The 27216-nt window shown below is 48.3% G+C and overlaps 1 protein-coding gene across 6 annotated transcripts in view; it reads right to left on the bottom strand.

Annotated features, from left to right (window-relative positions):
- Window positions 1-27216, bottom strand: part of LOC116955625 (type 2 lactosamine alpha-2,3-sialyltransferase-like) — a 91017-nt gene that overhangs the window by 6040 nt on the left and 57761 nt on the right. For 5 of the 6 annotated variants that reach the window (XM_076053324.1, XM_032976811.2, XM_032976810.2 and 2 more), the window contains 6 exons: window positions 15050-15110; window positions 10989-11072; window positions 7471-7604; window positions 3159-3225; window positions 2354-2449; window positions 468-654 (listed from right to left, as the gene is read on the bottom strand). In XM_076053324.1, the coding sequence (XP_075909439.1) occupies window positions 468-654; window positions 2354-2449; window positions 3159-3225; window positions 7471-7604; window positions 10989-11072; window positions 15050-15110 (629 nt within the window). Of the gene's footprint in view, window positions 1-467; window positions 655-2353; window positions 2450-3158; window positions 3226-6220; window positions 7245-7470; window positions 7605-10988; window positions 11073-15049; window positions 15111-27216 lie in introns of those variants that run through there. The other variant, XM_076053323.1, reaches the window with a different exon arrangement.

Genomic DNA, 27216 nt, shown 5'->3' with positions numbered 1-27216 from the left:
CTGATTCTGATTACCACCATCATCTACCGTTACCACCACCACAGTCACCACCGTCACCACCACCGTCACCACTACCACCGTCACCACCATCACCACCACCACCGCCGCCATCACCACCACCACCGCCATCACCACCGCCGTCACCACCACCATCACCACCATCATCACCACCAACACCACCGTCACCAACACCACTGTCACCACCACCATCACAAACACCACCGTCACCATCATCACAACCAATACCACCACCGTCACCACCACCACCACTACCACCACCACCATCACCACCACCACCACCACCACCGTCACCACCACCACCACCACCGTCACCACCACCACCATCACCAACTCCACCATCATCATCACCGTCACTACCACCACCACCATCACCACCACCACCACCACCACCACCGTCACAGTCACCACCACCGTCACCACCACCGAGCGCCGCAACAACTCCCCACCACGCGGTGGTGGTTGAGAACGCCGAGCAGCCACTGGAGGTCGCGCGTCTTGAAGGGCACGAAGGCGAGCAGCGCGCTGGGGTCAAAGTCCTCGCGCCGCACGTGCGCCGACTCCGGGTAGCAGAGGCGCATCGTGGTCCGGCTGCCCACGTCCCCCACGTGGCCACGCAGCGGAGCGTCGTTCATGCTGCCGCGTCCCGACAGAGGCGGCACATCTCTCGCTCGTCACAATGGATTGTCGCGACGGTGTTTGTTTGTTGATTGTTTGTTTGTTGGTTGTTTGTTGGTTGTTGTTGTTGTTGTTTCGGGGGGTGGAAACGTTTTTGAAGGGGACGGAAAAATCGGCCACGGGAAAAGGAGACGATTGGGATACTCGGGGGCGATTATTTAGGTAATCGGCAAATCAGCTCTAGTTGCACCTATAGCCTGAGATGCCTTCACATTGTTTAACTTGTCCAGACGAGGTCCCGCCAAATTTCACACCGGAGATACGAAACCCAGACACACTTCTCAGTCAGCACTGTGCCGTGAGTTGTTGTAAATAGATGAAGTTCAACACCAGATCTCGTTAACAAACCAATTCCAGCTGCCGCTCGAACAGATGTAGCGCCGATTGCCCGGACTGCACCTGGGTGGCAACCCTCGTGTGTGAGTATGCGAGTGAATGAGTAGGTGGGAGAGTGAGTGGGTGGGTGGGTGGGTGAATGAATAAGTGAGTTTATGAGTGAGTGAGTGGATGGGTGGATGAGTGGTTGAGCAAGCGAGTGAGTGGGTGGTAGGATTGTCACTTTTCCACAGTACACCGAACCAACAATAGGGTCTATTATCATCAAAGCTGTGAAGCAGCAACCCATAACGAAGTTCAACACAATAATACAAGAGTGAGCTGGAGGAGGAGCGGTGGGAATTTCCAGAACAGTCACGGAAGGAAAGTTGACAATGGCCTAAAGGGGCAATTGTCAACTTTTAACAGTGGCAATTGTTAATCTCTCAGCTCTGTCCCTCCCCACCTGTGGCAATAAGAGGGCGGGGGGGGGTAGTGGGGGGATGAGGTAGGGGAGGTGAGGTAGGGGTGAGGTGGGGGGGGGCTCTATTGGGGGAGGGTGGCATAGGTTGTCGGGAGCCCAGGCGGGGCGACTACATAGGGCGCCACGGAGGCTAGGAGATGTTAACTACCTCGCCTGGTGTGCAGGAGGTCGTGGTTTCGATCCTGATCCTGACGCCTGCTGTTTATTTGGAATTTGCGTGTTCTCCCCGTGGCCACGTTGATTTTTCTGCGGGGCCTCCGGTTTTTCCGTCCACAACACGCGTTGAGAGTATGTTTTGCTGCTATAAATGTCCACGCGATAAGCCACTTCGTCGGGCTATCATTTGTGATAGCCAGGTCGCTCCTGAACAAAATAACTATATAGCTCAGCGGACCTTACCTGGTAAAAATTTTTGTTAAATAGGAATAGTTTAACTCGGGCCACTTCCTGCAAACGATGAGAATCTCACAGGGAAAGAGCTCTCGACGGCAATTAGCTTGCAAATGTGACCAAATTAATCGGCGCTTCCTGTATCCCTTGCTCGTCAAGCAAGAATCACCGCACGAGGCACCGCTGGGGTTGGCAACTCTCACCGAAGATTTTTTGTTAAAAGTAATTTAATTTATTTTATTTAAAATCGCGCTCTTTTTCAATAGCCACCGGAAAAAAATAGCCAGACAGCTCAGCGGCCCTTACCTGGTAGAAATAAATGAATAAATAAAAAATAGCTTAGTTTAGAGGTGCCTGTGTCGTGTTTGGTCGTGCCAAGTTAAAAGGGGGGCCCTCGTGGTGGCACAGTGATGGGTGGGTGGCGGGAGCGGTGGCGCAACGGTTAGCGTGCGCGCCCGGCTTGCTCACCGCAGGACGACGTCGTACGAGTCGATCCTCTTTCCCAGGCCGCTGCCCTTGAGGACTCTTCCGTTGCCCACGACGACGCAGCGCTTGCACGCCAAGCTGCGGCGCACAAGGCAAATATTCCACCCCCCCACCCCCACCCCCGTACAGCCTTCGCAGACTTTCGTGGGCAAGTGCTTGTGAGCGACCAGCGGCGCTTGTCAAGAGCCGGCTTGGCTACGTTACGGGGCGGACGAGGGGGGGGGGAGTGGTGGCCAGCCACCGCGCCCCGGCCGCCTTTGTCTCCCTAAGCGGCGAAGTTTACGCATGGTACCAGGTACTTATTTGAGGCTGAGTGGCCCTGCATGCACACACACAACAAAGAACGAAAGATCTCCCCGTAGAGCCTTAACAGACTGTTGGGGCAAGTGCTGTTAGGGAGCAGCAGCTGTGATGGTCGGCACGTCACACGAGGGGGGGACCGTGTGGCCATAATAACACCCGGCCGCCTTTGTCTTCCCAGTGCTCATGGTTTTTTTTTAACCACCGCACCAGGTACTCATTTGAGGCTGAGTCGACCTAGGCCCCGTGCAAGTAACCCTCGCTTGTGTTGTTGGCGCGCGAGCGGCGGACGAACTTGTTGAGCCTCCCAGAAATGTGGCAGTTCGATTTAGCCGTAAACACGCGCGCGTGATAAGCTCTTCACCCCCAGGGCTCGAGGTCGCAGTCCAACCGCCTAGTTCGGAGCTCTCACAGGTCTGCTCCAGTAAGAACCGAAAAAAGAAAATAGAAACCCCTCGAATTTCGTAACGCGTGACAGGTGACTCACTTGGATAGTTCCCGTGGCGTCGTTACGTTGACCAGCAACTTTAAAATCCACCGGATGGTCAGAGCATCTGGAATAAATTAACAAAAACGCAGAAGGAAACGAAAAAATGTACGCACACGCCATGGATTCTACGACGCTTCAACACACGCAACGTGGATTCTGCGATGCTTCAACACACGCAACGTGGATTCTGCGATGCTTCAACACACGCGCGTGGATTCCGTAACGCTTCTCCACGTGCGCCACTTGCGCTAGGAAGGGTTTCGGTCATCAACGGTGCGGCATTGCGAGCCGCGTCGTAACGAGATGACGCCGCACGTTGACGATTTCTCCACCGTGGCCGGTAATGGGAGAAGCCTTTTGGCACCGGTTCTAATCAGCAAGTTTTAGGCCAGGTTTTGATCAATTTGGCAGGTATTTCAACATGGTAAGTCTCTACTAATGCACACATATGAATGTGATAAATACTTATTTACAAAAGGAGCACAAACACTGAGTCTCAAGACTCTCCTTTGCGAAGGCTCCTGCTGCATCAGCCTATTTGGTCAAAACCAGTCATACAGAACAGTGGGAGAACATACCAAACTCCGCAGAGAAAGGCACTACGACTCGAGAATCTAACCCAGGCCCGTTTTGTCGCGATGCCCGCGCATCAACCAATGCGCCGCCACAATGCATCGCTCCACACGCCTACGATAATCTGTTTCACGCACGGTGTATGCATGTACGTCGGTCTTCTTTCGCACCTTACGTAGCCAACCGTGCTAATCGGAGGTGGTCACCCATCCAAAGCAAGCACAGTCCGGGCTTGTCCCCCGCCGAGCTTAGAGATCAGGTGAAGTCCCGGCTCGTTAAGTTACAGGCACGACGGTAATTCCCACAACTTCGTAATCGGATTGCAATCTGGTACAGCACGGAAACCCACGGGGAGGCCACGGGATGAACGGTGATGTCATCTCAAGTTTTTAATCCCAGGTCCACGGAAGTTCTGGATGCTTGCCCGCAGGAACCCATGTAAATCGCTACGGGGTGGTGTTCGGTTTATGACGATCCGTCGCATTTACGACGCGCACGTAAAACAAAATATGCCACCGCGGGATCGTTTTACGGCGACGCAGAAACTTTTTACGTGGATGTTTACCCAAGATTAATCCTCCCCCACCCCCCGTTAAATACGACTCTACATTGGCAAATGTTGATTGTCTCTCGACTGTGGGAGAACGGGGCGCGGTTTGCGACGTTTCGATTTACCGCGGGGGTTTCCAGGAATGCATATTGTGTGTGCCTGGTTAAAATAAAAAAAACACGCAGTTTAAGTCGAGTTCTCATCTGGTTACACAACACAAACTAGAAACCCTTAACGTCCGTCGGTATTTTGGGCCAACATTGGTCAACGCTGAAGTGGTGGCTTTCACAACAACGTATGAGTCTTCTTCTTTGGTTCTTTCGGTAAAGTCACGTAGAATGAGAATAAAATAATACATTGTGAGAATATTATTGCGTTATTTTATTTATTTTATCAATTTATTATTTTATTCTCATTCTACGTGACTTTACCGAAAGAACCAAAGAAGATGAATCATTGCAGTCACGAAAGCTTTAAATCTAAATTTAACGTATGAGTCTGCGAACGAAGTTTTAAAACTTTAAGAAGGGGACCCCCCCCCCGCCACCAACCCAGTCGAACATGGTGTAGCACCCCGGAACTTGTCCACACTTTGGCGACACGGGACCCAACGTCCGCTTTGTGAGACTTGCCAAAGGACACGAAGGCTAGATTTTATAAACGAGTATTTCGGCCGCCCATGGCATATATATGCCTACACACACCCTACATACAATAGAGTCAGTAGTATCTACTGACTCTATATGTGCCTACACACACCCTACATAGAGTCAGTAGTATCTACTGACTCTATATGTGCCTACACACCCTATATACAATAGAGTCAGTAGTATCTACTGACTCTATATGTGTCTACACACCCTACATACAATAGTCAGTAGTATCTACTGACTCTATATGTGCCTACACACACCCTACATACAATAGAGTCAGTAGTATCTACTAACTCTATATGTGCCTACACACCCTACATACAATAGTCAGTAGTATCTACTGACTCTATATGTGCCTACACACACCCTACATACAATAGAGTCAGTAGTATCTACTGACTCTATATATGCCTACACACACCCTACATACAATAGAGTCAGTAGTATCTACTAACTCTATATGTGCCTACACACCCTACATACAATAGTCAGTAGTATCTACTGACTATATGTGCCTACACACACCCTACATACAATAGAGTCAGTAGTATCTACTTACTCTATATATGCCTACACACACCCTATATACAATAGAGTCAGTAGTATCTACTGACTCTATATGTCCCTGCACAACCTTCATTTGTCCTCGGAGGGAACACGTGTGTGTCACGTCGAGCCAATTACGAATCTAAACATTTGAACACCACGTATTTATTCGGACATTCATGACATGAAGCGTCTCTCTCTCTCTCTCCTGCTCTCCAGCCAATCGTCAACCAATAATGAAGTCCGATCAACAGCAAGAGCAGAAGTTGTGCAATGACTCATGCTGGTGAAGGGAGGTTGGAGCGGTGTGAATGCTTTTTTTAAACTCACTCTGCTGTCTGTCTGTTGTTGTTGTTGTCGTTGTTGTATCCTCAAATCTTGTAACTCAATTTAACCCACTTCCAAATGTGGTATCGACTGCAAACTCGGTATACTTACGTCATACTGATGACAATATAATATTCTATGATGTCTAAAAAATATATATATTTTTAAACATTATTTTTTATATGTTATGTTTCGGCTTGAGTCTAATTGTCCACGGTCAACCGACGTTGGCTGTAATTGGTCACGGTCCCCTTACGTTATGGCAAGCTTCGGGGCCACTTTCTGGAGTCGTGGAGTTCTGCAATTACTAGCACGGTACATTTCATAAAAGCGCGTGTTTTTTTTAAGTTTGTCTTAATGTTACTTATTTGTTTTGCAAAGCGCGACGGGAAATCCCAGAGGGATCTTACGGACGGCACGAATCGCGCGAGCCTCGGCAGAAGTCACCAGGCTGGTTCGCGAGGATGGCCGTGCCATTTCCTTGATGCCCCGACCTTTCGTACTGCCTACAGTCGCATTGCAACAAAACAAAAAAAGACCCGTCTTTAAGTTACCCAAACAATTACAAAGCCCTCGACACATTCCTCGATAATGCTGTGACCTTAACAGTGTATGACGCTCCAGGCAAATGTCCCTTTTCACGTGACGATTGTGATGTGTTTTTCTTGTATTATTTGTTATTGAGCACTGCATCAAACGTGCATCACCAGATCATATGTTTAGACGTAAATACAGAGTCAAACACACTTCATGGCTAAATATAACCACCACTGTGGCCGAACCTTTCCTGTGGTAGAAATTCCACATTCCTTTGACAGGTGCGGGTAGGGTGAACAGTATTTTAAGTGGCCCCACGCACACGCAAGCGGCCCCATCGTTGTGTGTGTGCGTTCGTGCAGGAGGTCGTGGGTTCAGTCCCGACTCTGACGCCTACTGTGTATTTGGAGTTTGCGTGTCTCTCTCTCATCATCATCAACATCACGGTGGCTAGGAGATGTTAACTACCTCGCCTGGTATGCAGGAGGTCGTGGGTTTGATCCTGACCCTAACACCTGCTGCTGTATATTTGGAGTTTGCGTGTCTCTCTCTCATCATCAACATCACGGTGGCTAGGAGATGTTAACTACCTCGCCTGGTATACAGGAGGTCGTGGGTTCGATCCTGACCCTAACGCCTGCTGCTGTATATTTGGAGTTTGCGTGTCTCTCTCTCTCCCCGTGGTTGCGTGGACGCTTCTCCGGGTCCTCCGGCTTTTTCCCTCCACATTTGGAATCAACATCACGTGTTCAGGGTATTTCGCTGCTATAAATCCCCACGCGATAAGCCACTTCGTCGAGGAGGCGTTCGTACGACACACGTGGATCACGTGACACACGTAGATCACGTGACACACACGTGGATCACGCGACACACACGGACCACGCGACACACACGGACCACGCGACACACGTGGATCACGCGACACACGTGGATCACGCGGCACACGTGGAGCATTCGACACACGTGGATCACGTGACACACGTGGATCACGTGACACACACGTGGAGCATGCGACACGCGATCGTACGACACGTGCGATCGTCCGCCGCGCGCGACGTGCGCCGCGACGGCGACGAGCGGTCGCGTTCCGCCGCTCCGGCACTAACCGGCGGGCGCTCACCGCTGGGGCGCATGCGGTACGGCAGCTGCTCGAGAGCGAAGGCGCCGTAGTTGCGTCGGTGAGACCGCGTCGCCTCCGCCTCCACGTCCTGCAGGCCCAGGAAGGGGCTCCCACCCAGCGCGCTCATGTTCAGGCTGCCGGAGCGGTGGGGGCAGGGAGGGAGACAGTGAAGGAATGTTATCTCCCTAGCCCGGTATGAAGGAGCTCGTGGTGTTCGATCCCGACCCCGACGATGCCTGATGTATAATGTATTTGGAGATTGCGTGTCTCTCTCTTTCTATATCTCACTGTGGTCGTGTGGATTTCCCCTCCACGTTTAGAATCAACGTTACGCGTGTTCGAGCGTTTGGTTGCTGATATAAATGATCGCACATGACGAGCAACTTCGTTTTGCTATACCAAAATAAATAAACTGAAACTGAAAACTGGGTTATCATTTGTGGCCAGGTCTTATCTGACAAGAACTCAGACGGCCTTACCTAGTAAAATAAAAGTGTTTATATTTGTAAAAGATAAATAAATAATAAACACACTCCGCTAACTCATGGATGAAATAAAGCGGTGCAATTATTAACTACGAGCAGGAAGTACCCGGCTTTCACCCGGGGGGAAAAATACATATACTGTATTTCAAACCTTGTCTTCTCTTAAAAATATAACATATACAGACACATATACTAAGCTATTTTAAAAGCCCGGCGTTCCGTGTGTCTGACCACTTGTCCGCCAACGAAATTATAAGAGCCTTACAGAAGGCCGGAATCAAGAAGTTAGAGAAAGTGGTGGGTAAATAGTTGATCTAAAAGGTTTCCAAAAATTGTGTACATATATACATCTACACATCCTTACTAATTGGCCTTGTGGTGGTGGTGGCGGGTTTATGTTTATGCGATCTACCCCCCCCCCCCCCCCCCAAAATAAAAGCCTCTATCACGGATAATATTTGGTGGCGAAAGCCTGCTGCTACGCGTTAGCCGGTCAGGTTTAGCCTTCGATGTGGGGGCCACATTTGCTGTGGGGGCATCTGCGGCCTCCTGCAGAGGTCAGCATGAGCAAGAGGGCTGAGCTTGGCACGACGGTTGTAGTTTCTGGACTGCGGCTGCGACGTGCCACTTGAGGATTATTGTTTTTTCATTTTTCTCCCAAAAGTATTTTATTATCAACAAGAAGATTCAAGTAGACAACGCCACAGAGGATGTGAAAGGGGGGTGGCGGTGCGGGTGGTGGTTGACCACCCGCACATTGAGGATTATAGTGCAATGGAGACCTGCTGTCTTAAACTGCATGTTTCATTAAACCGTTTCAATAAACTCGACATGCCCCTGGTGTCTTCCGAAGCTCTGATGACACTGTAGGGAAACGATGGAGGGGTGGGGGGTTTCTCAATGCCCTCATGAATGCTCTTAAGAATCAATGTCCACTAGAGGGGAGGGAGTGAAGGGGTTAAATGTTTGCTGGTCAGCTTCCTCCCTGCCTCTTAGTTTGGCACTTTAGATGCTCCAGATATGTTTTCATCATTTGCAGTAAATGCTGTGCTGCCCTCTCTTGGCTGACAAGTGGCGGTGACTTGTGGGCAAGACTTTTTTTTTGGAGTGTTGAGTTTATCTGGAATATTTAACTGTTAAAGTTTATTTTAATTTTATTCTACCGGGTAAGGCCCCCGGAGCTGCATAGCTCCTTTTTTCCGAAGCGACCTGGCCATCGCAAAGGACAGCTCCACAAAGTGGTGGCTCGTCATAGGAATAGGTTTTACCCTTTTAACTGGCACAAAAACTGACACCTTTATTCAAGGCATCATGTTTGCAATGACCACAACACAAGCAGTCAAAATGCAAACAAAAAAGGACAACTCTGATAATAATATGCACTGTCCTTGAATTTGATTGGTCAGTGCATATTATTATCAGAGTTGTCCTTTTTTGTTTGCATTTTGACTGCTTGTGTTGTGGTCATTGCAAACATGATGCCTTGAATAAAGGTGTCAGTTTTTTGTGCCAGTTAAAAGGGTAAAACCTATTCCTATATCTTGTTTCTGGCAAAGGAGGTCTCATAATGGTGGCTCGTCGTCACGTGCGAATGCACAGCAGCCAAACCACTCTCAACTCGTGATGTTGATTCTAAAATGTAGCGGGAGAAAAACCGGAGGACCCGGAGAAGAATCCGCGATGAGAGAGAGATGCGCAAACTCCAAATATACAGCGGGCGTCCTGGTTGGATTCGAACCCACGGCCTCCTGTGTACCAGGCGAGGTAATTAACATCTCGTCTCAGCGACACCCTTTATCTGAATTGTTACACGGATGATGATGATGATGGTCCCGTGTAGCCAGTTGCCCGGCTATTATACACGGGAGATCCGTGGTGGTGCGCGAGACAGCAGCGACAACAACAATAACGAAAGTAAAACTAATCTTACAAACTCAGTGTAACAACAGAGATAGGGTGAAACTGAACAGTAAACTATGTGGGCAGTGGAGCAAAAGCACAAGGAACAAAACAGTCAACACATTGGCCAGTGACACTGCCGTCAAACAGGATGACAGCTGTACCATAGGCAACGTTCCAGGCAATGGCCCTTATTCATCGCTGCTCATACTAAGTTCGAATGTTTTGACGGTGACGAGGTGGCTCATGGTTCTAACGTCAGATGCACGATTAGTACAGGGCCCGGAATTAGGAAGCCACTGGAGCTATGCACCTCCAATTAGCACGGTTGGCTACGTACTGTGCTAAAGAAGTTCAACATACATTAGCACGGTTGGCTACGTACTGTGCTAAAGACGTTCAACATACATTAGCACCGTTGGCTACGTACTGTGCTAAAGAAGTTCAACATTCATTAGCACCTTTGGCTACGTACGGTACAAAACAAGTTCAACATACACATACATTAGCACGGTTGGCTACGTACTGTGCTAAAGAAGTTCAACATACATTAGCACGGTTGGCTACGTACTGTGCTAAAGAAGTTCAACATACATTAGCACGGTTGGCTACGTACTGTGCTAAAGAAGTTCAACATACACATACATTAGCACGGTTGGCTACGTACTGTGCTAAAGAAGTTCAACATACATTAGCACGGTTGACTACGTACTGTGCTAAAGAAGTTCAACATACATTAGCACCGTTGGCTACGTACTGTGCTAAAGAAGTTCAACATTCATTAGCACCTTTGGCTACGTACGGTACAAAACAAGTTCAACATACACATACATTAGCACGGTTGGCTACGTACTGTGCTAAAGAAGTTCAACATACATTAGCACCGTTGGCTACGTACTGTGCTAATGAAGTTTAACATACATTAGCACGTTTGGCTACGTACTGTGCTAAACAAGTTCAACATACATTAGCACGTTTGGCTACGGACGGTGCGAAAGAAGTTCAACGTACGTACATACGTGAGCACGGTAGACTACGTACGGTGCGAAAGAAGTTCAACGTGCATTAACCAGGGCGGCCTCTAGGCTCGAACCGCAGAGCGGGGTGATGGAGAGGGGGGGGGGGGTCACTCACTGTGGGTAGAGTCCCTGGAGCTTGCGGCGCACGTGCAAGGGCCGACACGTCCTGGGGCTGACCGTGGTGGCTTCCGCCGCGTGCCTGCCGGCAGGGGGAAGGCGTGGAACGTCAACGGACAGGCGTCGAGCCCCGGGCTCCCCGCTCAGGGCCAGCACCGGGGACGGTGATTTGAACCGGCCCTGGGCTCCTCCCCTAATGAGTCCGTGGTGCGGGTGTGTGGTAAACATCGCCGCTGGGTGAGACAAAGGCGGCCGGGCGTGGTTTGCTGGCCACCCGCCTGCTCGCGTGCCGTGCCGGCCTTCATAGGTGCTCGCTGACGGCACGTGGCCCAACAGTCTGTTACAGGCTATATGGGAAATCTATGTCTTACATTCTGTAACGAAATCACCTTCGGAACGAATCCATCCGATCTCACCGGATCTCGGAACCTAAGCAGAGATTTAATTTTTTGGGTCCTGCCAAATGTTTTATTGCAGTAGGCGGTGGGTCAATGTTTGCCAAATTGAGTCTTTTTTTTCCGGGTAATATTTAAAACTTGGCAAAAAAATAATGTATCCCGTGACTCCGGCACGCAGTGTCCTACTCTTGCGAATGACGTCAAAGGGATCTTTAACGTCCACTCGCGCACTGTTCGCACCGCGGTATTCATCAGGGCGGCCGCTGGTATCGAACCGCGAAGCTCAGCTCACTGCAACGGCGCTATCACTGGGCCGCGTCGCGCACTGCCAGTGGAAAAAAGAGAAGGCACTAAGCCTGATTGGATGGGGGATCACCAGCAGAGGGCAGTGCAACATTGTCCAGCGCGGTCCAAATGTATTGTGATCCACCCCATTGCTCTTATTAATTGACCCAGAACAAGTTTTTTTTTACCCCGTTAGTATATTCATTTCTGCTTTCAATAAACTTTCATTTAAAATAATATATTACATTTTAAAGAAGTAAATGGACGTCACAAGAGTACAGGGCAGTGACGTAGTGACTACATCATCAGTGAAGTAGTAACTACATTATCAGTGGCGTAGTAACTACATTATCAGTGGTGTAGTGACTACATTATCAGTGGTGTAGTAACTACATTATCAGTGGTGTAGTAACTACATTATCAGTGGTGTAGTGGCTACATTACCAGTGGTGTAACTACATTATCAGTGGTGTAGTAACTACATTATCAGTGGTGTAGTGACTACATTATCAGTGGCGTAGTAAACTACATTATCAGTGGCGTAGTAACTACATTATCAGTGGTGTAGTGACTACATTATCAGTGGTGTAGTAACTACATTATCAGTGGCGTAGTAACTACATTATCAGTGGTGTAGTGACTTCATTATCAGTGGTGTAGTAACTACATTATCAGTGGTGTAGTAACTACATTATCAGTGGTGTAGTAACTACATTATCAGTGGTGTAGTAACTACATTATCAGTGGTGTAGTAACTACATTATCAGTGGTGTAGTAACTACATTATCAGTGGCGTAGTGACTACATTATCAGTGGCGTAGTGACTACATTATCAGTGGCGTAGTGACTACATTATCAGTGGCGTAGTAACTGCATTATCAGTGGTGTAGTAACTGCATTATCAGTGGTGTAGTGACTACATTATCAGTGGCGTAGTAACTGCATTATCAGTTGCGTAGTAAACTATATTATTAGTGGCGTAGTAACTACATTATCAGTGGTGTAGTAACTACATTATCAGTGGTGTAGTAACTACATTATCAGTGGCGTAGTAACTACATTATCAGTGGTGTAGTAACTACATTATCAGTAGCGTAGTAAACTACATTATCAGTGGCGTAGTAACTACATTATCAGTGGTGTAGTGACTACATTATCAGTTGCGTAGTAACTACATTATCAGTGGCGTAGTAACTACATTATCAGTGGTGTAGTGACTACATTATCAGTTGCGTAGTGACTACATTATCAGTGGTGTAGTAACTACATTATCAGTGGTGTAGTAACTACATTATCAGTGGCATAGTAACTACATTATCAGTGGTGTAGTGACTACATTATCAGTGGTGTAGTAACTACATTATCAGTGGCGTAGTAAACTACATTATCAGTGGCGTAGTAACTACATTATCAATGGTGTAGTAACTACATTATCAGTGGCATAGTAACTACATTATCAGTGGTGTAGTAACTACATTATCAGTGGCGTAGTAACTACATTAGCAGTGGTGTAGTAACTACATTATATCAGTGGCGTAGTGACTACATTATCAGTGGTGTAGTAACTACATTATCAGTGACGTAGTAACTACATTATCAGTGGTGTAGTGACTACATTATCAGTTGCGTAGTGACTACATTATCAGTGAAGTAGTAACTACATTATCAGCAGCCACGCGCGCGTCTGTATGGATGTTGAACTTCTTTCGCACCGTACGTAGCCAACCGTGCTACGTTTCCGAAACGACCACAAATGCCATCAACGGCGGGGTATGGGGTAAGGGGCCGTCCATGAATGACGTCACGCACCTGGGGTGGGGTCAGACATTTGTGACGATGTGTGACGAGGTGGGGGGGGGGTGTTCGGGTTTGAGAAATGTGACGTCACATCAAAATGCGCAACTTTAAATAAATATAGACAACACGTTCTACTGAATTAAATATACTTTTAAATAAATGTTTTCTCCGACAACATCAGAGTGCAGCGCCACATTAAATTCGCAACTACAATGACAATAGTTTACAGCGATTTGAAGCATGTTTTATTTTTGTTTGGGGCGGGGGGGGGGGCAGATCTTTGTGACGTCATATGACGAAGTGGGGGGGAGGGGGGTCAAAAATCGTCAAAAATCGCGTGACTGACGTCATTTATGGACGACCCCTAAGCGGGTAGGCACTGTGCTATAAAGGGTTCTTTTAAATGTCCAAATGATGGAGCACTTCGTTGGGCTATCATTTGTGGTATCCGGGTCGCTTTTGAGAAGTAAGTTTAACACCTCAGTGGTATGATGGGGGATAGTTTAGTTTTATTTTAGTAAGTGTTTCGGTGATTTGTTCACCTTTGTTGTACTTTGCACGGCTGTCGTGTTTCTGTACTGTTTGTTGTTGTAACGTTCTTACCCGCCCCCTGCTGGACATCTGTCAACAAAGAGCTTCATAGCTCATCGGATTCCTCCAGTAGAACTAAATATTCTCGTTCCGATTCTGCTCAGCAACACGGAAGCCGTTTAAGCTGTTTGTTTGTTTTGCTTGCCGATAAGCGGATCTGCGGTTGGCTGAGCGGCCGTGTGTTTAGACTTCCCGCTCGCTCGATTGACCGTCGATCAACAAAAATCCCGTCCGGAGTGGAACCAGGACGACAATCCGCCCACGCCACATCCTCCTCCTGGGAGCACGCTCATTTAGAGGCATCAGGCGTTTCTTTTTTACGCGTGCGTGTGTCTGTGTGTCTGCGTGTGCTCGCTAACAGCACTTGCCCCTACAGTCTCTTAAGGCTATACCGGGGGATCTTTGTCTTTGTTTTTTTTTGTCTAGTGGGGAGAGGTAGTGTAGTGGTTAGCGCTACGCTGCGCTACGAACACGGCCAACCCGAGTTCGATTCACGCTCACGGCCACCAACGCCAGTGACGATTTTTTGAACCGGTCCTGGGCGTCCCCTAGGTCGACTCAGCCTCAAATGACTACCCGGTGCAATTTGTAAACATCGCCCCCGAGGGAGACAAAGACGGTCGGGCGTGGTGTTGGCCACCCACCCCCTTGTGTGCTGTGCCAGCCTTCACAGGTGCTCGCTAACAGCACTTGCCCCAACAGTCTGCTACAGGCTATACGGGGGATCTTTGTCTTTGTGTGTGTGTGTGGTACAATAGGCGGTACAGCTGGCGGTACATCTACCGGTGGTCATCTCAGTCGGCCGACCCATGGCACCTGCCGGGTCTGTCCCGTGACCTCCTCCTGTCAACGAGCCTCCGACACTTCACGTGGTAGCCTTAAAGTGCACCTAGCCTGGCACAGGCGCCGTGGTTGACGTGGCCGTCACCTCGTGGCGAATTGCGGTTGTGTTGGTGTTGGTGTGTGCGCGCGATTCTAAAATACTCACGTCTTCTGCGAGAACTGAAATCTTTCCCACAAACCCTTGCTCGTGTGTTGGCTCGCGGTGCCTGCAAAGGGAAGGCAACAAGACGTCAGCAAGGCGCCATCCTAGGGACTAGACTGGCCCTCGCCATGGCAATGTGGAATTTCCACCGGCGGTTCAGCGCCGCCCATTATGGAGAGAGTCGCGCTGCCACCATCACTTTCCCGAGAAGAAGCGCAGTCTGAAGTTAGGGGAGCAACTCAAGTCTGGCAACGACGCGAGTGACTCACAGCAGGAAGATGCCCGGGTTCGATTATCAAACTCGGGCATCCTTTCTACGCGGAGTTTGTACGTCCTCCACCATTGTTCTGTACGGATTTCCTCCGGATTCTTCGTTTTTTTTTCTCCCATAGTAAGCAAAAAATAAAACCCCCGTACAATGCAACTTGCGTTGAACAAAACACTCCCAATTGATAAACAAAAAAACACCACATCCCATTTATATATATAAACAAAAATCCCATTGGCAACATTCCATTGATATAACAAAAAAAAATTACTTGGAAATAGTTTGGATTGTAATTACGCAGCCGACAGCAGCAGCACCACCCCCACCTGTGACAACTTTGGCTGCACCCTCCTTAAAAAAAGAAGGGTCGTAGAATGAGGGCTTTTTCACTCGTAAAGCGTAATGACCGTAAGCACCCAAAATAAATAAATCAGCATAACAAACACAAATATATATTTATACCGAAATAAAAACCCCTGGCCGGAACACACCGCGGATTTATCCGCGCGCTATTCAAGCCGTGCGCCCTATACAAGGCGGGCGTGTGTTAGTATCCTCGAAGATCTGCAACTACTTACACGAGTGCTAAATAAATAAGCGGACAATGAAATCATCGTAATAATCATTTCATTTGGTATAGCGTCATTCATGCGAATGGCATCCCGTAAGGCCGTAAGTTCACTATGAACGAGGACGAAATCCCTTATACAGTCACGGCTAGCAAGCACATGGAAAACCCTAGTAGTAGCAAGCAAAATACAAATGAATTTACAAATTAAGAAATTACACCCCAAAAAAAAGCACAAATAACAGCAAGTGATCACAACAACAACGTCTCCTCCCCATATCATTTTCTCTACGCGTGAATATAAAAATAATAATAATGCACATTGCCACTGCCTTCCGAGAGAGTAGAATTTTAGAAGAATTGGTTAAACCCAGGCAAGCGATTTTTTGTTTTATGTGGTGGTATATATACGTGAAGGAGGCCCATTGTTTGCTAATGGCATTGCCCCGAAACGTCGCCTCTTGTTTATATTTTTTTCCCATTAAGGCCATGGTGTTGTTGACAAACGAGAGTTGATTTGTCTGTGGTGCACGTCGCACCCATAACTTTTCTACCACACCCACAACCCGCCGCTCCTTACGAATTTCAACGATGTGAAAACGAACCCAACGCAAGATACGAGCGCTTGAATGTTCCACTGAATATTCTCCCGGCCTCGCGGGTAGACAAAATCGTAGCCGCAGGCCCACAGCAAGAGGTGTACTATCACATCCTGGACGTGGTGTGCCGGGTTGCAGAAATATATTTTTTTTGGTCTGGGACACCTCCCCCTTTACACACCCGGATGAAATTGAGTCCTGTCTGAGACCCTAGTACGTGACAAATCGTAGCCACAGCCCACTGCTGGAGGTGTACTACACATTGTGGATGTGGTGTGCGGGGTTGCAAATATGTTGAGTTCTGTCTGTGACACACGGCTGAAATCGTAGCCCTGTCTGAGAACCCTGGCCACATAAAACCGAGTCGATTTCCGCAGCACATTACGAGATGCGGTTTAGGGCATTCGGTGTTTATGAGTTACGCGCCAACTCGTGTGTTGCGGGACGCGATACAGATGCTACAAATGAAACATTTAAAATAAAAAAAGACAGCTAAATGTTGTCATACGGTGTTTCTGCCAGCCCCTGCGGCAATTGCTGTCGGCAATTTGGACTCATTTTGTGTCGCCCGGTCCGTTTGTCAGCGGCGTCGTTCGTGCCGCGTGCCCGTCCCGCGAAATGTTTGCGTCGCATCGATCGCGGAATGAACGGATTGCCATCGTTAACCTCGTCGTCCCTCGCCATCCGCGGAATCGGTCCCCGGCCGAACGACGCTGAACCGATTCGGGGCGATGTCTGCCCGCCCGCCCGCCCGCTCGCCCGCCCGTCCCCGCTTGCGTTGTTCAGACTCGCCCCCTGTCACGTGTTTTTTTTTTTTGGTAGGAACGTCGGCGAATTTAAATGTTCTTTTGCCTCGAACAGAGAATAGAGCTTGAAATTACAGGACTGCCCCCTCGCCCCCCACTCATTGAGAAATGTATATTTAATATACCTCTCAAGAGAGCACAAGGTCGTCTATGAAAAAAGAAAGATGCATCTCTAATTTGTTTTTCGATGACTGTTTATGTTTTATGTGGCGTCGTCGTTCATGCAAATCGCATCTCCTAATCGCCGAGGGAGTCGGCGCTTCCAACGATTGCCCGGGGCTTTGTAGTCCTGCATTGCATTCGGGTCAGTGCCAGATTAAGCTCGTGCGGGGCCTGTAACATATGTTATAGAGGGGCCCTAAATGACAACAAAAAAAACACGTAAATATTAAAACACAATTTTTTTACTTATTCTTTGGGTCTTTCGGTAAAGTCACGTAGATAGTTTGAAAGAAAATAACAAAAAACTACGACGTTTCGATCGCAACACAAGCGTTCGTCATTTTTCGTTATTTTCTTTGTACCTATCGACGTGACTTTACCGAAAGACCCAAAGAATATGAATTCCTACAGTCACGAAAGCTTTAAGTCAAGATGTAAATGTTTTATTTGCAAAGTAATTGTATTTTTTATTTGCTATACAACCAGATAATACGACAAATCGCTAACCTTAAACACCTAGTCGTTCATAAAAGTTGAAGGCATTATAGTACTATAGTAATAAATCAAGTGCAGAATCATTGAACTGGAATTGATCGCTTCAAATAATTTAGCGCGGAGCCTTTGAAAGTGCGGGGCCCGTAGCATCATATGTAGCTACTACATATGCAGCTACTACATATGCAGCTACTACATATGCAGCTACTACATATGCAGCTACTACATATGCAGCTACTACATATGCAGCTACTACATATCCAGCTACTACATATGCAGCTACTACATATGCAGCTACTACATACAGTGAGGGAAAAAAGTATTTGATCCCCTGCTGATTCTGTACGTTTGCCCACTGACAAAGAAATGATCATTCTATAATTTTAATGGTAGGTTTATTTGAACATTGAGAGACAGAATAACAACAAATAAATCCAGAAGAACGCATGTCAAAAATGTTATAAATTGATTTGCATTTTAATGAGGGAAATAAGTATTTGACCCCTCTGCAAAACATGACTTAGTACTTGGTGGCAAAACCTTTGTTGGCAATCACTGAGGTCAGACGTTTCTTGTAGTTGGCCACCAGGTTTGCCACATCTCAGGAGGGATTTTGTCCCACTCCTCTTTGCAGATCTTCTCCAAGTCATTAAGGTTTCGAGGCTGACGTTTGGCAACTCGAACCTTCAGCTCCCTCCACAGATTTTCTATGGGATTCAGGTCTGGAGACTGGCTAGGCCACTCCAGGACCTTAATGTGCTTCTTCTTGAGCCACTCCTTTGTTGCCTTGGCCGTGTGATTTGGGTCATTGTCATGCTGGAATACCCATCCACGACCAATTTTCAATGCCCTGGCTGAGGGAAGGAGGTTCTCACCCAAGATTTGACGGTACATGGCCCCGTCCATCGTCCCTTTGATGCGGTGAAGTTGTCTTGTCCCCTTAGCAGAAAAACACCCCCAAAGCATAATGTTTCCACCTCCATGTTTGACGGTGAGGATGGTGTTCTTGGGGTCATAGGCAGCATTCCTCCTCCAAACACGGCGAGTTGAGTTGATGTCAAAGAGCTCCATTTTGGTCTCATCTGACCACAACACTTTCACCCAGTTGTCCTCTGAATCATTTAGATGCTCATTGGTAAACTTCAGACTGGAATTTATATGTGCTTTCTTGAGCAGGGGGACCTTGCGGGCGCTACAGGATTTCAGTCCTTCACGGCGTAGTGTGTTACCAATAGTTTTCTTGGTGACTATGGTCCCAGCTGCCTTTAGATCATTGACAAGATCATACCGTGTAGTTCTGGGCTGATTCCTCACCGTTCTCATGATCATTGCAACTCCACGAGGTGAGATCTTGCATGGAGCCCCAGGCCGAGGGAGATTGACAGTTCTTTTGTGTTTCTTCCATTTGCGAATAATCGCACCAACTGTTGTCACCTTCTCACCAAGCTGCTTGGCAATGGTCTTGTAGCCCATTCCAGCCTTGTGTAGGTCTACAATCTTGTCCCTGACATCTTTGGAGAGCTCTTTGGTCTTAGCCATGGTGGAGAGTTTGGAATCTAATTGATTGATTGCTTCTGTGGACAGGTGTATTTTATACAGGTAACAAGCTGAGATTATGAGCACTCCCTTTAAGAGTGTGCTCCTAATCTCAGCTCGTTACCTGTATAAAAGACACCTGGGAGCCAGAAATCTTTCTGATTTAGAGGGGGTCAAATACTTATTTGCCTAATTAAAATGCATATCAATTTATAACATTTTTGACATGCGTTTTTATGGATTTTGGTGTTGTTATTCTGTCTCTCACTGTTCAAATAAACGTACCATTAAAATTATAGACTGATAATTTCTTTGTCAGTGGGCAAACGTAAAAAATCAGCAGGGGATCAAATACTTTTTTCCCTCACTGTATGCAGCTACTACACCAGTAGCTACTACACATGCAGCCACTACACATGTAGCTACTACACATGCAGCTACTACATATGCAGCTACTACACATGCAGCTACTACATATGCAGCTACTACACATGCAGCTACTACACATGCAGCTACTACACATGCAGCTACTACACATGCAGCTACTACACATGCAGCTACTACACATGCAGCTACTACACATGCAGCTACTACACATGCAGCTACTACACATGCAGCTACTACATATGTTGCTATTTGTGCAACTAGGATAATCCGGCACTGCATTCTGGCGTTTTTTCAGACAATTAATGAGCGCAGCGTTGCATGTGCGAGGAAATCTGAGCAGCCGGTGAAGACCCCGCTTGTGTGAGGGGGCACGATCAATGCCCCCTCACACAGAACGGAGAAATATCAGTCCACACCTTTGCGTGCCGCCTTCTCCTGGCAAAGCCAGGGTATGTATGGCACATCCTGGGCGCTCACGGCAAGGTAGTTTCACAACATTCGTGCGGTGATCCACCAACCCCCCCCCCCCCCCCCCGTTGCATAGTGCTGGGTTACAGACATACAGCTACGTGCAGCAGTGCCACCACTGCCAATGGGCTCGACATGTCGTTTAATTGCCACGGAAAAGAAAAAAACACCATTTGTGTTTGTGTAAATATTTCATCCATCAGCCCAGCCAAGGAATTGTCCAAAGAGCATCAAAGGGGCGGATGTAGAGTCTAGCCCAGCTACAAATTAAGGCTTTTATCCATTCGTTGCTTAATTTATTCATTTGTCAAAGTGCAGTGTGCATTAATGTATTAATGAGCCTTCACAAATGCGATGTGCAAAGAAAAAAACGGCTTCTCAAAATGAATTTAATTACCGCAACGTATGAATGAATTATCAGGGTCTGGCATCCTGGATGCACAAAGACCCATAGACTCACACAGAGACCCATAGACTCACACAGAGACCCATAGACCCACACAGAGACCCATATACTCACACAGAGACCCATAGACTCACACAGAGACCCTTAGACTCACACAGAGACCCATAGACTCACACAGAGACCCATAGACTCACAGAAAGACCCATAGACTCACACAGAGGCCCATAGACTCACAGAAAGATCCATAGACTCACACAGAGACCCATATATATACTCACACAGAGACCCATAGACTCACACAGAGACCCATAGACCCACACAGAGACCCATATACTCACACAGAGACCCATAGACTCACACAGAGACCCATAGACCCACACAGAGACCCATATACTCACACAGAGACCCATAGACTCACACAGAGAGCTATAGACTCACACGTAGACCCATAGACTCACACAGAGACGCATAGACTCACACAGAGACCCATAGCCTCACACAGAGACCCATAGACTCACAGAGACCCATAGTCTCACACAGAGACCCATAGACTCACACAGAGACCCATAGACTAACACAGAGACTCATAGACTAACACAGAGACCCATAAACTCACACAGAGATCGATAGACTCACACAGAGACCCATAGACTCACACAGAGACCCACAGACTCACACCTCAAATTCGAACGGTTGGCTACATACGATGCGAAAGAAGTTCAACATTCATTCGTACATTCTGATTAATCATTTTAGTTTTGTTTGGGGTCAGATCGCGTGACTAAAGTGTGCCGTAAACCCTCCTCCACCCGACACAGCCAATAAAAAATAAATTGTCACGTGACGAACAAAAGTGGCCAAATGCTTTCCCGCTTCAGCATCACCACCGGCGCTTTGTTTGGAGGGCGATCCACAACGTTGAACACCTGGGTAGTCCGACGTTTCGGGAGAGTTACAACCAGCAGCAGCATCATCATCAGGGCAGTAGCCTGTAGAATTTTGAGTGATGTGATCAATGTTCAATCTGACCCTAATCAATATCTATTACGAATCATCATCTCGGTGGTGAAAGCCGATGTGTTATTCACTATGATAACGAGGGGCTCCTGCATAAGGCCCCATCACACTGGTTACGAACCGTTAGACAAAGACAAAGATCTCCCCCTGCCCCCCAGTATAGCCTCAAAATACCTTTGAGGCAAGTGCTGTTGGCGAGTAGCAGCACCTAAGAAGGCCGGCACGGCACACGAGGTGGTGGGTGGCCAACACCACGCCCGGCCGCCTTTGTCTCCCCAGTGGCGATGTTTACACACCGCACCAGTTACTCGTTTGACGGCTGAGTCGACCTTGGGGAGGCCCAGGACCGGTTCAGATAATCATCGCCGGTGGTGGCCGTGAGCGGGAATCGAACTCGGGTTACCGGGTTCATAGCGCGGCGCGCTAACCACTGCAACGCCACTCCCCACTACATACACATACATACAAAGACAAAGATCGCCCGTATAGCCTGTAACAGACTGTTGGGGCAAGTGCTGTTAGCGAGCACCTATGAAGGCCGGCACGGCACACGAGCGCTGGGTGGCCAGCACCACGCCCGGCCGCCTTTGTATCCCCAGTTGCGATGCTCACTACACACCGGCTCAGTCGAGCTAAGTCGACTAACAACACACAGACACACACACCAAGTGTCATCCAATGACATTCAACTCCGCCTTGCGCTGGGAATAACTCAATTCTTTATTTATTTATTGCCACTTTCCAGCCACTGCGTAATGGAACGTCGCGACGAAATTGAAGTCGCCCAAAACGTTTGGAACGTTGAGTGCATTGGAGTATTGCACACCCATCATACACTTTAGCGGTGGAGGCGGTGGGCGGGGGTAACCAAGTCGTTATGTAATTGGCTTAATTTTTAGGAATGCCTAGTTCCATTCGGTAACGGAACGTCCGTCTAAATGTATGAACGGCGTGCGTGCACTTCGCGGCGATCCTACGCATTAAGAGTTGACACGGAACGTGTCTTCGTCGTCGACGACGATGCCGCCGCTGCTGCTGCTGCGTTTGGCAGTGGTGCATAATTAATAGAACATGAATACAACCTCGGCACATGCGTCGACAACAGCCACACTGTGTGTGTGTGTGGTGCGTGCACGGCCTTAAAAGGGAAACAAATAGAAAACAGACGACGTTTCGGGCAATGCCCCCGTTTTCACGGGACATTTTACGCATTGCCCCTGCAACGTCGCTGATTATACACGTGCCCGTTTTTAAGGCCACACGCACACACACAACCACAGTGCGTGCGCTGTTATTGACGAAACGTGTCGACTTCAAGCTTGCGTGACTGCACGGATTCATATTCTTTGGGTCTTTCGGTAAAGTCACGTCGATAGGGTAGTAAAAAAAAATACGACCGCTTGTGTTGCGATCAAAACGTCCTAGTTTTTTGTTTGTTATTTTGTTGTTATTTTCTTTGAACCTATCTAGGTGACTTTACCGAAAGACCCAATGATATGAAACGTGTCGAGTTTGCATGTATCCGCTGCATTCGTCTCTGGTGGCGGCGGAGACTGTGCGAGGGCTTCGAGGGGCAGCCGAAGGGGGGCGCGTTGCCTTCGCCGCATGAGGTGGCAAGAGGCAGGGTTGATGATGATGATAATAATGATGGTGATGATGTCAACGTGTGCGACGCTGCGCCGCTGTTTGCACGCTATTCGCTCGCTCTCGAAGAGAGGGAGAGAGAGCTAGGGGACGACTCAGAGGCGCGAGGAGGAGGAGGAGGAACCACAGACGAGCAGACAGGCAGCAGCAACAGCAGCCACGCCAGGAGCCAGCACCACCTAGAATTGCCCAAGCTCTGCGGTCCTCTACGTATTCATCAGCGAAATAATGAGCGTGTTCGCATGTGGTGGTGGTGGTGGTGGGGGGGGGGGGTATAAACCGGAGTATCCAGAAGAAAACCCAAACATGCGAGGGGGAAACACTCTATCCCATACAGACGGTACGGGTGGAATCCCCCTTGTTGGGTGATTTTTTTCTCCATCTGTGCGATCCACCAACACGGCGGGGGCTCCGACGCCAACCTTGAGCGTCGTCCCAACGTTGGATCAACGTTGGATCAACGTTGGTTCAACGTTGGTTCATCGTCGCACGTGAACTGCGTTGTTGTCGTAAGGAGGAGCTTCCGCGGGGTGTAACGGTTCGGGTTGGCACACCGGACCTGCAATCCGTAGCCTGCCTTCTCGATCTCCCGGGCGCGGCATTTGAAACAACTGTGCGAGTCTCTTTACAATGCACCCACACCGCCTCTGCCCGCTTCAGCGGTGTACATGGGTGGCGTGTGGTGGGGTAAAGTGTGGGTACTCCCCACTACTTCCAAGATCTCTGGCCAGCGAGGAACACGAGGCCAACAAGACCATCTAGAGGAGGCCCTCTCGAGCTGCATCTAGAGGAGGCCCTTCGACCAGCAGTGACGCGAGCGAGACATTGGCGAGACGTTAAGTCCCTCGCCTGGTCTACAGGAGGTCGTGGGTTAAAACCCGAGCCTGACGCCTGCTGTATAGTTGGAGTTTGCGTGTCTCTCTTTCCGCGTGGTCGCGTGGATTTTTATCCGCGTCCTCCAGGGTTTTGCCCTCTCCGAATGTAGAATCAATATCACGCGCTCTGAGTAGTTAGCTGCTGCTATAGATTTCCACACGATGATGAGCAACTTCGTTGATCTATCATTTGTGATCGCCAGGTCGCTTCTGAAGAATAACTATATAGCTCAGTGTGGCCTTGCCTGGTAAAAAAAATAAATGAAGAAATACATGACTCCTTAACGCATTTACCAGCATATTGGCCAACATTCTAATTCGGAACGGTGTTGTTGTTTTTTTTTTCAGAATCGTTTACGTCTGCAAAAGTCCCAGACTCAACCACGAGCCAAACCAACAACACAAACAACAAACAACAGTACATCTTATCTCAGACTACAGCGGCGATTTTAGTTTTCTACGTGAGAATTTGAAATGCGCACTGCGCGAGGTCCTTTAATTTGAGTTAATTGGAAACCCGAGTTGGTGTGATTGACGGAGAATTCGAAAAGATGCGAGGAATGTCGTCGATTCTACAACAGCCGGGGAACCGATGATTGTCCTACCCGGCGTCACTGTGCGATGATGATGTTGATGATGATTTAAAGCTTTCGTGACTGTAGTAATTCATATCCTTAGCTCTTTCGGTAAAGTCACGTTGAAGGGAAACAATAAAATAATAAAATATATATAAAACAATAAAAACATGGACGTACGGTTATATATATTTTATTATTTTATTGTTTCCCTTCAACGTGACTTTACCGAAAGAGCTAAGAATATGATGTTGATGATGTTGGTGATTTTTATGATGGTGATGATGTTGATGATGATGTTGCTGATGATGCTGATCATGATGGTGATGATGTTGATGATGGTGTTGATGATGTTGATAATATTGATGATGGTGATGATGTTGACGATGTTGATGATGTTGGTGATCATGTTGATGTTGGTGATGATGTTGATGATGTTGATGATGGTGTTGATGATGATGACGATGTTGATGATGATGTTGGTGATGTTGTTGATGGTGATGATGTTGATGATGTTGGCGATCATGTTGATGATGGTGTTGGTGATGATGTTGATGATGATGTTGATGATAATAATGTTGATGATGATGTTGATGATATTGATGATGGTGATGACATTGTTGACGATGGTGATGATGTTGATGATGTTGGTGATGATGTTGATGATGGTGATGATGTTGATGATGATGTTGATGATGGTGATGATGTTGATGGTGGTGATGGTTTTGATGATGTATATATATATTTTAAACCGTATTAACTGGCGTTGTGACACCGTAGCTGCTTGCATACCCCATCTTCATACCCCCCTCTTCCCCCCATAGCACTCCCTCTCCCCCTCCTTTCCCCTAGGGTTCCCCTCGTCTCTGTTAAACTCAGAAAGACACCAACACAATGCCTGCAGCCAGTGCCGTCCATAGGGGGGGGGGGGAGGCGGTGCAGGGCCCGGGGCAAATCACCCCGTGTGACCCCCCCCTCCCAAAGTGCGGGGCCCGAGGCAGTCGCCCCAGTCGGACTGCTCTGCCTGCAGTCATCTGCGGCCCCCCCTTCCCCCCCCCCACCATCTACCCCCTGCCCGCATGCCGTCCCCAACCGCCCCCCCCTCCACCCCCCCCCTCCATCCTCCCCCCTTCCATCCCGCCCCCCCCCCCCAACATTTTCGCTGGCCGATCGGATGCGCAAACAAACGAAGGAGCAGTCCAGGCGCGTGCACGCTGCAACTGCCCTGCGTAGATAGAAGGGGGCGGGGGGGGGGGTGGAGGGGGGACATCCTCGGGCCCGGTTGGCTACGTTCGGGTACAAAAGAAGTCCAACATACAGTACATACACGTGCTTCTTTCGTCCCACCAGGTGGCTGGGCGGTAGTAGAGCGAGTTGGGGGGAGCGATGGGAGGTCGCGAATTCCACGCCAGGCTTTGTGTGCGGTTTGTAGGATCTCCTGCCCTGCGTGGCTTCTCTCTGGGTTCTGCGGCATCCTCCCGTAGCTTTAAAAACAAATGTGACTGGCATGGAAAACAACATCCCGCTGCTGACAAATTAACCGCGAAACCTCTTATTGGAATCAAGCAATGGCAAATATCCCCCGTATAGCCTTAAAAATCCTGTTGGGGCAAGTGCTGTTAGCGAGCAGCACCTATGAGGGCTGGCACGGCACACCACGCCCGGCCGCCTTTGTATCCCCAGTGGCGATGCTTACACACCGCACCATGAACTCACTCTGAGTCGACCAAAGGGAGGCCCAGGACCGGCTCAGACAATCGTCATTGGCGTTAGTGGCTGTTGAGCAGGAATCGAACTCAGGGCGCTGGATTTGTAGCGCAGCACGCTCAATACTACACATCACCGCTCTTTATTAGGAATCAGACACAGCAGCATCATCACCCCTCGACTGCGAACAATTGGCAGGACCCTTTTGCAAAAATAGTCTTGATATCCAGTGCGGCTTTCCAAAATAAACAATCGGTGTGACAACAATAATAACAATATCAATAATAAAACAGTTGCCCTGTGAAAAAAACTGGCTATCCAATTCGCTTGAGATAATTGTCATGTCCAGTCCAGTTGCCTTCATGTCAGGATATTAAAACGCATGTATATATTTATATCAGTTTGTCAGTGTGCTTTTTGCTCTAAGGCCCCATATGAATTACCACGTTATCTCACGAATGTTCAATACCCAGCTTGTTTATTACATTTACAGGTCAAAGGATCAATCTGACAGGCACCATCCATCTATTTACCTATTTAATGGAATTGGACCACCAAATCACCGCTTTTGATTGGCTGCCGTCCAGGCAATCCGAACGCTGCCGTCCAGCGCGAGACGTGGGGGGGGGGGGGGTATCGAGGGAGCAGGGGGGGGGG

The sequence above is a fragment of the Petromyzon marinus genome, chromosome 60 (genome assembly GCF_048934315.1).
Source record: "Petromyzon marinus isolate PM22_M1 ecotype Great Lakes invasive population chromosome 60, UKy_Petmar_22M1.pri1.0, whole genome shotgun sequence".
In the NCBI taxonomy this organism is placed as follows: domain Eukaryota; kingdom Metazoa; phylum Chordata; class Hyperoartia; order Petromyzontiformes; family Petromyzontidae; genus Petromyzon; species Petromyzon marinus.
This window is presented reverse-complemented; position numbering and strand designations above follow the sequence as displayed.